Here is a 12,776-nt window from a genome sequence, read left to right on the forward strand (position 1 = left end):
TTTGTATTGCCTTGGAACAGTGAAAGGTGTTTGGGGCAAGGACTGTCTGACTAGGAGTTTGCACTGCACCTAGCACAGTGAGGCCCCAGTCTCAGCTGTGCAGAGGCCGCTTGGTGGGACACACGGGGCGGTAAGGGCAGACAGGAGTGGAGGAACTCGCAATGGAGGTGGAATTCGATGGGAAAGCAGCTTTCCCGTTTCCCCCGTCTCTGAAGTCTCACCATTGTCCTGGATGATGCGCTTGAGGTAGTCGGCCATCAGCGTCCGGAGTGCTCGTTTGTAAGGCAAACCCAGCCGGTGGGGAAAGACAACTGCAGTATCCACCACTGTGTTATGGATAAGCTGGGGGAGGGAAAACAGGGTGGTATGTTCTCCCTCCTCAGAGCAGTCAGTGCATTAACTGAGATTAACCGCACACCCCAGGTAAGACCTTGAACACCCTCAGGTGCCACCTCCACAACACTCCCACCAAACCAGTTCCCCAGGCGGCTCTGAGCTGAACCGAAGTGTTCTGAACAGCACCTTCTGCCAGCCAGAATGCCGCCCGGCCAATGCACGAACTCCTCTACACAGGCAAAGCTGCTTCTATTCAAGTCTCAACTCAGCCATTAAAACTCCTCCAAGCAACAGGGCAGCTAGTCCATTTAGCCTGGCGCCAGAGACGCTCCCATGCTTCCAGCGGAGTCTTTTCACAGCTTGTTACACAGTCAGGGCAGCTCCTTGAGAGGGGTCCTTTTACACAGAATGAGCTGTGCTTTGGAACATACTTGGACTTAACCCATTACCCGTCACACTTCTGCACAAGCAGACTCTTGCCTCTTTTAGAGACAAGTCCATTGGTTTCTAAGCTGGAGCTGGAGCATTGCAAGGAAATCACTTCTGAGAGTTTCATATTAGCTTGAATGGTTCTGTTCCTGCTCTATCTGCAGATGGATTTGAAGAGGGCTGGATACTCCGATCGTGTGTCGTTTGTAGTTAATGTAGGATGAGACAAGGTGAGCAGATCTTATGGGCAGGGCACAAGCAAATCACTGCAGAGACCAGAAAGGAATTTCCTGCCACTCACATACATAACAGGAGCAGAGAGTTCACTTGCCACTAGTATCAAGCATTGGCCAGAGCTGGAATCAGGATAATGGCTAGATCAGGGTTGGCAACCTTTCAGAAGTGCTGTGCCGAGTCTTCATTTACTCACTCTGATTTAAGGTTTCGTGTGCCAGTAATACATTTTAATGTTTTTAGAAGGTCTCTTTTTATAAATCTATAATATATAACTAAACTATTGTTGTATGTAAAGTAAATTAGGTTTTTAAAACGTTTAAGAAGCTTCATTTAAGTTTAAATTAAAATGCAGAGCCCCCCGGACTGGTGGCCAAGACCCAAGCAGTGTGAGTGCCACTGAAAATGAGCTTTTGTGCTGCCTTCGGCACCCGTGCCATAGGTTGCCTACCCCTGGGCTAGACAGCGAGGTGAGTGGTTCAATTAAGCATGACAGAGCCCATGTGCTTTTGAAACAGCACATGCTCAAGTTTGCTACGCACTGGAGAGCTCATACGTTCAGTCTCTGTGCTGGCCAGAGGAGTGTTTAACAGGGGCTATGAAGAAGCCAGGGTGAGACAGAGGTTAAGTATCATAGGGACAGTGCAGCCCTGAGACTGAGGTTAATTTGTACGTCTGGACAGCAAGGGCACTTCCTGGAGGGCTCTCTTCTTTAGGTTTCTGATTCACGACACAGGATGATTTGAATGGGCCTTTGACTCTCCAGCCGCCCGTCTGCCCCTTACTTTGTCTAGGCGCTTGCTAATGTTGCGTGACAACTTGCAACTCACTCGTTAATCGTTTCATCGCTGAGCTATGGAAATGCTTTAGAACAGCTGCAGTTTAATAGAAACAACCTGCCGCGTTCTTTGAAGTGTAAAACTGCCAAACATTATGGATAATCTCCTCTCTGGCACAGTCAAGTCTGGCATCAGCCCAAGCAGAATAATTACTTATGTAGATCAGGGAGACTGAGGAAAGGGGATAATACAGCTTTAAATATAAAACTGAAATGCTACTGCTATTTGAAGCTTGCTGTGGCCATTATTGGGATGTCTTCTTTACTGCCAGAGCCTTTAGAGATTATGACTTTGCACGGCACTGCCTGTAAAGCTTTGCTATATTGCTTTTGGGTTCGTTCTCTTGGCAGTTTCTGCGATGCTAAGAGAAAATAATGACTTTAAGAGGCCAACACTGTCATCTTGTGCTGATGAGACCGTAAATGATTTTTTTTATTGTGATCACTGATACTTTGAGATCCTGGGAAGGAGGGTGGTATAGAAAGGCAAAGAGCTTACAGGCATGAATGCAGTAAACTTCCCAACGCCCCCAAGAGTTAGTAACTATTACCCCTTTATCAAATAGGGCTACCTGGATAAAGGATGGTTGTGTCATTTGTGGGCTTGAACCAAGAGCCAATCTGCCAGACTTCCCCTGACCTTGGGGGGAGTCACTTAGTCTCTCTGCGTTTCCATTTCTGTACAGTGGGGCAATGGCCTGGCCCTGCCCTGCCACACAGGAAAGTGGTGAGGATGAAAGACTGAGGAGCTCAGATCATAGAATATCAGGTTGGAAGGGACCTCAGGAAGTATCTAGCCCAACCCCCTGCTCAAAGCAGGACCAATCCCCAACTAAATCATCCCAGCCAGGGCTTTGTCAAGCCGGGCCTTAAAAACCTCTAAGGAAGGATATTCCACCACCTCCCTAGGGAACCCATTCCAGATGCTACGGTGATGAAGGCCAGAGAAGCACCTTAGGGCTTGTCTATACTCAAAATGCTACAGCAGCACTGCTGCACTGATACTGTCTCTCCGTCGGCATAGGCAACCCATCTCCCTGAGAGGCAGCAGCTTGGTCAACAGGAGAATTCTTCCGTCAACCTAGCCCCGTCTATACTGGGGGTTGGGAAGTTTAACTACACTACTCAGGGTGCAGACTTTTCACATCCCTGAGCGACACAGTTAAGCCAACTTAATTTGTTAGCATAGACCTGGCCCCAGATAGACAGAACGGTTAAAATGATTTGATCAGGGTTACACAGGAAGTTAGTGGCAAACCAGGGGCTAGGATCCAGGAGTTCAATAGCCCGTCCTCTCCCTCCCACCCAAAACTCTTACCAAATTAAATAATTCATGTGAACGCAGTCTTGGTTTCAGGGGACAATTTGACAGGCCAGCCCTCCTCTGGGGTGGTTCCATGACAGTAAAAGAGGGATTCTCTTTCCACGGCTCATCCAATCTCTGACCGCACTCAACAAGGAAACAATCTGGGTCCCTGGGGATGGTGTTTCTCCTTTCTAACAATGCCTGTCAGCTTAGAGCTCACTCAGGGGCTTAATGGCATACAACCAATCCCCTCCAGCCTCTAACCACTACACTATACTGCAAAGCTGCCTCATGGATAGCTCACAGTCTCACAAAGCAATCTCATTCAGTCAGACAGAGCTAGACGGTATCCTTTGGTACAGATCACTAGTGACTTGAAACACTGCTTGTGCACCTGCTCAACCGATCTGGCAGCCTCCAATGGCTCGGACAATGCTGTACTGTGATCTTCTTGCTCTCATGAAGGCAAACTCTTTCTGTAATGGTGAAACAGTAAACACAGATTCAAGGAAAGGAAGGAGGGGACAGGCTTTGTTACCTTTAGTGCAAATAAATCGCTTTCCAAGCTGTGTCCTATCAAAATCGTGTCTGCGCTGAACATGTTTAATAGAACAGCTTGCACGTCTCGCAGGGTGATGCTTGCATTCTCCAGATCCTCCTCTGTCACACCTGAAAACCTGCAGTGCGACAGCAACAGGGGACTTCTCCTTAGTGGGGCTGAACCTTCCACGCCCTAGCACCAACCACATGTTTGAGGCAATGAAAACTTCCCTTTCTCAAAGTTCTCAAGAAGCTTTCAGCCAAGTGATTCAGACCATTGAGATTTGGAGCATGACATGGTGACAGAGGCACCTTTTGGCACCTACCCCAATTACTGAAACGGCTCTTGTTTAAGACTGCAGTTCTGGTGCGGAGGTCCTGGTCTTTGCGGTAACTGTGATTCATGTCTGAGATGCTCACAGTGGCAGCTCCTTTGCCCTCAAGGCCTTGTGACTTGGCCCATGTGATCACTGGGCCACTCGGGGTTTGGTGCATTCATCCCCCCCATAGAAGGAGATGGGCAGGCAGAGGCACCAAACCTGAGTAACATTGAGACCTCATGGGTCAGGTGCAACCCCAAGGACAGGAGCTGCTGTGGCAGGGTGGGCTCACTCTCCACACCCGTGCAGGACCCGTTCCTCCGCTTTCCAAGACATGCTTGTTTTCCCACACCTCTGCCATGAAATGCAGTAAAATTTTTGTGGATAAAATTGTAGCCTCACTCATGTTTTCTGGGCCAGTTCAGCATAGTTGCAGGTCTGTTACGACAACGTGATCCACTGAAATCAGGGCTTCACCTGAGTGGCAGCCACAATAGTCAGCATAGCAAGTAAGTGGCTAGGCTTGAGGGGAAGTCTTCATGCCCTCCGTATGAGAGGAAAAGCAGCCACGAATAAGCTTTGCAATTTCAAATTCTAATCATAAGCCACACGCTGCAGAGGCAGTGAACTCAGCTGCTAGGGAGGAATGGCTGGGGGGGACTTGAGAAATGCCTTGTCATCACTTCTCGAGCCAGCTACAGAGTGGTGCTGACAGGCTAAGGAGGAGAAGCCATGCCGAGATAGCAGTGTGGGGCTGCTGAAGTCATTTATTATTAAAAACTCTCCCCAGAAAGCAGAGTCAAAAGCCTTTTTAATGGCTCTGGCCACACTCCATCCAGGGGAGGGGTTGCTCTTACCTGGTGTTGTAGTCCACCACTTTGTTGTCAGGTTTGACAAAGGTGTCATAGACCACTTTCAGGTCAGAGTTGATCACGGTTACTCTCGTCAGCTCCAGTCCTTGCTTGGTGTAACACTGTCAACCCCAAACAAGCAAAGAGAGCTGGTCTTAGCATGGTGTTTGCAGTCCAGGTCTTGGTATTTACGTACCACCCACGCATGTTAGCACTAGCGTGTCCTAAATTACGACAGTTACGCTGCTGCATGGCTGGCTGGCATGCACTGGCTAACAATGGCAGGGCCGCCCAGAGGGGGACGGAAGTGGGGCAATTTGCCCCAGGCTCCGCAGGGGCCCCCATGAGAGTTGTTCGGGGGCCCTGGAGCGGGGTCCTTTACTCGCTCTTGGGCCCCGAAAAACTCTCACGGGGCCTGGGTCCTCAGAGCTTCTTCCGCTCCAGGTCTTCAGCGGCAATTCAGCAGTGGGAGGTCCTTCCGCTCTGGGACCCGCCGCCGAAGTGCCGGGTCTTCGGCGGCAATTCGGTGGCAGGGGGCCCCCGTTGCAGAAGACCCCAGGTCCCCTGAATCCTCTGGGCAGCCCTGAACAATGCTATTTTTTAAAAGAAATGTATCATCTTAAGTGTGAACAGCAGCTGATCAATTAAAAATACATCTCCCACTAACCCCCAAAATGTGCTGTGACATCATACAGCCAGATAATCACATCGTCTGCCAAAGGGGAAAAAAAAAGGGTCTTCTTTGATGCTAACTATGGCAGGTGAAGGAAAAGTATCTAGGAGTTGTATATGTATGCCACAGCATGGCCTATAGACAGGCAGGTCTACAGTACGTGAGCTCTGGAGCACAGCATCAGGGGAGAATCAGTTATTCATACAGCAAGGGAACCTTCTAGTATAAATATTAATAAGAGTTCCACAAAGAGGATATCTACAATTTATAATCCACTTTTTAAAATAACTTGATACGCGGTGATCCTGAACAGGCTTGCTCTTAATAAACCGTATCAAAAGGATGCTTGAAAGCACTGGATTAGATCGTTCTGATCAGTTACATCCTGAGACCTGGCTCCTCTTGCAAATGGATTAGAATGTACTGTTCCCACTGCTGATGGATAAGACTCCCACTCAGAGAGTAACTGTTGAACAACATGCAGCATCCAAAGTGCAGCTTTTCTTCTTCTGGGAGACTGACAAGCAGAAACAGATCTCTACAGAGGAGCGCTGCAGAGAGCTGCCCTGTTCCACCCCAAAATTTCCACGGGCCCTATTTCATGCATATGTTCCCCTTTCAGTTAGGATTTCTGCTACCGGATACCCACCATTTCACAGTCTAAAGCATAGATCCCTGGATAGCCATTGGTAGTAGACAGCTTCTCAAAAGTTTTCACAAAACCCTCCAGGTTCTCCTTCCGGCCATCTTGGACATGTTGCTTTAAAAAGAAATCCACACACACTTGTAAGAAAAAAGCAAGTACCTGAAATCCCATCACAAGCCAGACACACAACTCAGAACTAACTTTCCAACAGATCAAATCTCAGAATCAAAATTTCTTTACATTTCCAACAATTACAAACGAAGAATAGGATTGGCTGGCAAAAGGTTCCAGCCGAGCAGGTACCCTGTAGAAAGGCAGCAATTACACAACAGCCAGTGATTATACAATTGTACAGGAAAATGTTTCATAAAGCAACTAGCGACCAGCTTGGCTTAACAGTGAAATCCTCACTGATCTTAAACACAAAAAAGAAGCTTACAAGAAGTGGAAGATTGACAAATGACCAGGGAGAAGTATAAAAATATTGCTCAGGCATGCAGGAGTGAAACCAGGAAGGACAAATCACACTTGGAGTTGCAGCTAGCAAGAGATGTGAAGGGTAACGAGAACAGTTTCTTCAGGTATGTTAGCAACAAGAAGGTGCTCAGGGAAAGTGTGGGCCCCTTACTGAACTGGAGTGGCAACCTAGAGACAGAGGATGTGGAAAAAGCTAATGTACTGAATGCTTTTTTTGCCTCTGTCTTCACGAACAAGGTCAGCTCCCAGACGGCTGCACTGGGCAGCACAGCATGGGCAGGAGGTGACCAGCCCTCTGTGGAGAAAGAAGTGATTCGGGACTATTTAGAAAAGCTGGAGACGAGCACAAGTCCATGGGGCCGGATGCACTGCATCTGAGGGTGCTAAAGGAGTTGGCGGATGTGATTGCAGAGCCTTTGGCCATTATCTTTGAAAACTCATGGCGATGAGGGGAGGTCCCGGATGACTGGAAAAAGGCTAACGTAGTGTCCATCTTTAAAAACGGAAAGGAGGAGGATCCGGGGAACTACAGGACCGTCAGCCTCACCTCAGTCCCTGGAAAAATCAGGAGCAGGTCCTCAAGGAATCAATTCTGAAGCACTTAGAGGAGAGGAAAGTGATCAGGAACAGTCAGCATGGATTCACCAAGGGCAAGTCATGCCTGACTAACCTAATTGCCTTCTATGAGGAGATAACTGGTTCTGTGGATGAGGGGAAAGCAGTGGATGTGTTATTCCTTCACTTCAGCAAAGCTTTTGGTATGGTCTCCCACAATATTCTTGCCAGCAGGTTAGAGAAGTATGGGCTGGATGAATGGACTATAAGGTGGATAGAAAGCTGGCTAGATCGTCGGGCTCAATGGGTAGTGATCAATGGCTTCATGTCTAGTTGGCAGCCGGTATCAAGCAGAGTGCCCCAAGGGTCAGTCCTGGGGCCAGTTTTGTTCAGTACCTTCATTAATGATCTGGAGGATGGCATGGACTGCACCCTCAGCAAGTGTGCAGATGACACTAAACTGGGAGGAGTGGTAGATATGCTGGAGGGTAGGGATAGGATACAGAGGGACCTAGACAAATTAGAGGATTGGGCCAAAAGAAATCTAATGAGGTTCAACAAGGACAAGAGCAGAGTCCTGTACTTAGGACGGAAGAATCCCATGCACTGCTACAGAACAGGGCCTAGGAGTTACAGTGAACAAGATGCTGGATATGAGTCAACAGTGTGCCCTTGTTGCCAAGAAGGCTAACAGCATTTTGGGCTGTATAAGCAGGAGCATTGCCAGCAGATCGAGGGACGTGATCATTCTGCCTCTATTCGGCATTGGTGAGGCCTCATCTGGAGTACTGTGTCCAGTTTTGGGCCCCACACTACAAGGAGGATGTGGAAAAATTGGAAAGAGTCCAGCGGAGGGCAACAGAAATGATTAGGGGGCTGGAGCACATGACTTATGAAGAGAGGCTGAGGGAACTGGGATTGTTTAGTCTGCAAAAGAGAAGAATGGGGGTGGGGGGGATCTGATAGCTGCTTTCAACTACCTGAAAGGGGATTCCAAAGAGGATGGAGCTCGACTGTGCTCTGTGGTGGCAGATGTAAAAATATTAGCGCGGGTCCTGCTCACATCCACATGGATCTAGAAGTTCAGGAATCACATCCGTAGCTCATGCTTGAGAGACAAGTTACACATTCAGGAACAGGTATTAAATGAGGAGGAAACTAACAAACATTTGCTCTTTCTCCTTAAAGAAAAAAGGTTAAGCAGGGAAATTCCATAGTGAGCATCTCATATTGAACCACTCCAGCTTCAGGCTCATTAGATCATCTCTAGAATCCCTTCTATGGCATCATATCCCTATCTTGTGTGGCTACCGTCTCGATTTAAAGCTATGCATAACATATAAAGAGCCAATGAGAGGAGCATTCCAGGTATAAGGGAGTGCAAGGAAATCAAGATACTGTGCTCAGTCAGTGCAAATAAGTTACCTTACTTCAAAACCAGGCCATGCAGATAAACGCACAGAAACACATGAACAGCAAAGAGCTACTGCCTTCCATTTATCTTCTGGGCCTTATGAGCAAATTTCCAAAGTGTTAAATTATTGTCCCATTATGAAGCAATAACCTTATTCTGAACTAAAGCTCTAAGATCAAGGAGTTTTAGCCCAGAATACAGTTATTACTGCATTAGCAGGAAACACCCTCCCTCAAATTATATTGACATGAACGTAAGAACAGCCAGGGTCAGAACAGAGGTCCATCTAGCCCAGTATCCTGTCTTCTGACAGTGGCCAGTGCCAGGTGCCCCAGAGGGAATGAACACACCAGGGAATCATCAAGTGATCCACCCTCTGCTACCCATTCCCAGCTTCTGGCAAACAGAGGCTAGGGACACCATCCCTGCTCATCCTGGCTAATAGCCATTGATGTACCTATCCTCCAGGAACTTATCTAGTTCTTTTTTGAACCCTCTCATAGTCTTGGCCTTCACAACATCCTTTGGCAAGGAGTTCCACAGGTTGACTGTGCATTGTGTGAAAAAATACTTCCTTTTGTTTGAACCTGCTGCTTGTTAATTTCATTTGGTGACCCCCTAGTTCTTGTGTTATGAGAAGGAGTAAATAACACTTCCTTATTTACTTTCTCCACACCAGTCATGGTTTTATAAACCTCTATCATATCCCCCCTTAGTCATCGCTTTTCCAAGCTGAAAAGTCCCAGTCTTATTAATCTCTCTTTACATGGAAGCTGTTCCATACCCATAATCATTTTTGTTGCCCTTTTTTGAATCTTTTCCAATTCCATTATATCTTTTTTGAGATGGGGCGACCACATCTGCACACAGTATTCAAGGTGTGGGTGTACCCTGGATTTATATAGAGGCAATATAGTATTTTCTGTCTTGTTATCTATCCCTTTCTTAATGATTTCCAGCATTCTGTGAGCTTTTTTGACTGCTGCTGCCCATTGAGTGGATGTTTTCAGAGAACTCTCCACAATGACTCCAAGATCTCTTTCTTGAGTGTTAACAGCTAATTTAGATCCCATCGTTGCATACGAACAGTTGGGATTATCGTTTCCAATGTGCATTACTTTGCATTTATCAACATTGAATTTCATCTGCCATTTTGTTGCCCAGTCATCCAGTTTTGTGAGATCCTTTTGTAGCTCTTCATAGTCTGCCTGGGACTTATCTACCCTGAGTAGTTTTGTATCATCTGCAAATTTTGCCACCTCACCTTTTAACCCTTTTTCTATATTTATGAATATGTTGAATAGGACTAGTCCAAGTACAGACCCCTGGGGGACACCATTATTTACCTCTCTCCATTCTGAAAACTGATCATTTATTCCTACCCTTTGTTTCCTATCTTTTAACCAGTTACCGACCCATGAGAGAACCTTCCCTCTTATCCCATGACAGCTTACTTTGCTTAAGAGCCTTTGGTGAAGAACATCGTCAAAGGCTTTTTGAAAATCTAAGTACACTATAGCCACTGGATCCCCCTTGTCCACATGCCTGTTGACCCCCTCAAAGAATTGGTGAGGCATGATTTCCCTTTACAAAAACCACGTTGACTCTTCCCCAACAAGTTATGTTCATCTATGTGTCTGACAATTTTGTTCTTTACGATAGTTTCAATCAGTTTGCCCGGTACGGAAGTCAGGCCTACCGGCCTGCAATCACCAAAATCACCTCTGGAGCCCTTTTTAAAAATTGGCGTCACATTAGGTATCCTCCAGTCATTTGGAACAGAAGCTGATTTAAATGATAGGTTACAAACTACAATTGTTAGTTCTGCAATTTCACATCTGAGTTCCTTCAGAACTCTTGGGTAAAAACCATCTGGTCCTGGTGACTTATTACTGTTTAGTTTATCAATTTGTTCCAAACCACCTCTAATGACACCTCAATCTGTGACAGTTCCTCTAACTGGTCACCTAAAAAGAATGGTCCAGGTTTAGGAATCTCCCTCACATCCTCAGCCGTGAAAATCGATGCAAAGAATTCATTTAGTTTCTCTGCAATGGCCTTATCGTCCTTGAATGCTCCTTTAGCACCTCGATCATCCAGTGGCCCCACTTGTTGTTTAGCAGCTTCCTGCTTCTGACATACTTACAAAAATGTTGGCTATTACTTTGAGTCTTTGGCTGTTCAAATTCTTTTTTGGCCTTCCTAATTATATTTTTACACGTCATTTGCCAGAGTTTATGCTCCTTTCTATTTGCCTTGCTAGGATTTAACTTCCACTTTTTAAAGGAGGTCTTTTTGTCTCTCACTGCTTCTTTTACTTCGTTGTTTAGCCAGGGTGGCACTTTTTTGGTTGTCTATGTTCTTTTTAATTTGGGGTATACATTTAAGTTGAACCTCTATTATGCTGTCTTTAAAAAGTTTCCACGCAGTTTGCAGAGATTTCACTTTTGGCGCTGCACCTTTTAATGTCTGTTTAACTAACTTCTTCTTTTTTGTGTAGTCCCCCTTTCTGAAATTAAATGCTACAGTGGTGGGCTGCTGTGGAGTTTTCCCCGCCACAGAGATGCTAACTTTAATTATATTATGTTCACTATTACCAAGTTGTCCAGCTATATTCACCCCTTGGACCAGATCCTGTGCTGTATTTAGGACTAAATCAAGAATTGCCTCTCCTCTTGTGGGTTCCAGGACTAGCTGCTCCAAGACCAGCCATTTAAGGTGTCAAGAAACTCTCTGCAATCTGTCCTGAGGTGACATGTACCCAGTCAATATGGGGAGTTTTTATTTTTATAGCCTCTCTAATCTCCCTGAGCATTTCACAGTCACTAGCACCATCCTGGTCAGGTGGTCGCTAATATATCCCTACTGCTATATTCTTATTAGAGCACGGCATTACTATCCATAGGGATTCTATGGTGCAGTTTGCTTCATTTAAGATTTTTACTTAATTTGATTCTATGCTTTCTTTCACATATAGTGCCACTCCCTCACCAGCACGACCTGTTCTGTTCTTCCGATATATTTTGTACCCTGGTATTACTGCGTCCCATTGATTATCCTCATTCCACCAAGTTTCTGTGATGCCTGTTATATCAATATCCTCATTTAATACGAGGCACTCTAGTTCACCTATATTATCTAGACTTCTAGCATTTGTATATAAGCACTTTAAAAACTTGTCCCTTTTTAACTGCCAGCCATTACATGATGTAACTGAATGGGCCTCTTTTTTATTTGACTGTTTCTCATCAGATCCTACCCATATTTTATCAGTTTCCATCCTCTCCTCCTTACTAGGACAGAGAATCTCCATTAATATATCCTCCCCTAAAGGATGTCTCTGTCTGAACTATGTGCTCCTCCTGTCGGCTTTCCCCCAGCCCTTAGCTTAAAAGCTGCTCTACGACCTTTTTAATTTTAAGTGCCAGCAATCTGGTTCCATTCTGGTTTAGGTGGAGCCCATCCTTCCTGCATAGACTCTCCCTTTCCCAAAAGTTTCCCCAGTTCCTAATAAATCTAAACCCCTCCTCCCTACACCATTGTCTCATCCACACATTGAGACCCTGCAGTTCTGCCTGTCTAAGTGACCCTGCGCGTGGAACTGGAAGCATTTCAGAAAATGCTACCATGGAGGTCCGAGACTTCAATCTCTTATGTAGCAGCCTAAATTTGGCCTCCAGAACCTCTTTCCTATCCTTCCCTATGTCATTGGTACATACAAGTACCACGACCACAGGCCCCTCCCAAGCACTACACAAAGTCTATCTAGATGTCTTGAGAGATCCGCAACTTTTGCACCAGGCAGACAAGTCACCATGAGGTTCTCCTGGTCATCGCAAACCCAGCTATTTATGTTTCTAATGATCAAATCCCCCCACAACTATTACCTGTCTCGTCCTAATAACTGGAGTTCCCTGCCCCAGAGTGCGAGCGGATACCATGACATCATCTGGAAGGATGATCCCAACTATGGGATCGTTTCCCTCTGTTCCAGTTGGATGGTCTCCTTCCCTTTCATCCTCTTCAACAGCACAGAGGCTGTCAGATCAGGGGTGGGACTGTTCTACTGCGTCCCAGAAAGTCTCATCTACGTTCTTCCCATTCTCGGTTGGCTTCTGTAATTTACTAGCCTCTGCCTGGCTACCACCCTCAACTCT

The 12,776-nt window shown here is 46.2% G+C and overlaps 1 protein-coding gene across 4 annotated transcripts in view; it reads right to left on the reverse strand.

The window, feature by feature from the left end:
* Positions 1–12,776, reverse strand: part of REXO1 (RNA exonuclease 1 homolog) — a 78,132-nt gene that overhangs the window by 5,029 nt on the left and 60,327 nt on the right. For all 4 annotated transcript variants that reach the window (XM_050933696.1, XM_050933697.1, XM_050933695.1 and 1 more), the window contains 4 exons: positions 6,177–6,287; positions 4,861–4,976; positions 3,682–3,820; positions 222–342 (listed from right to left, as the gene is read on the reverse strand). In XM_050933696.1, the coding sequence (XP_050789653.1) occupies positions 222–342; positions 3,682–3,820; positions 4,861–4,976; positions 6,177–6,287 (487 nt within the window). The remainder of the gene's footprint in view (positions 1–221; positions 343–3,681; positions 3,821–4,860; positions 4,977–6,176; positions 6,288–12,776) is intronic.

The sequence above is a fragment of the Gopherus flavomarginatus genome, chromosome 24, assembly GCF_025201925.1.
Source record: "Gopherus flavomarginatus isolate rGopFla2 chromosome 24, rGopFla2.mat.asm, whole genome shotgun sequence".
Classification (NCBI taxonomy): Eukaryota; Metazoa; Chordata; order Testudines; family Testudinidae; genus Gopherus; species Gopherus flavomarginatus.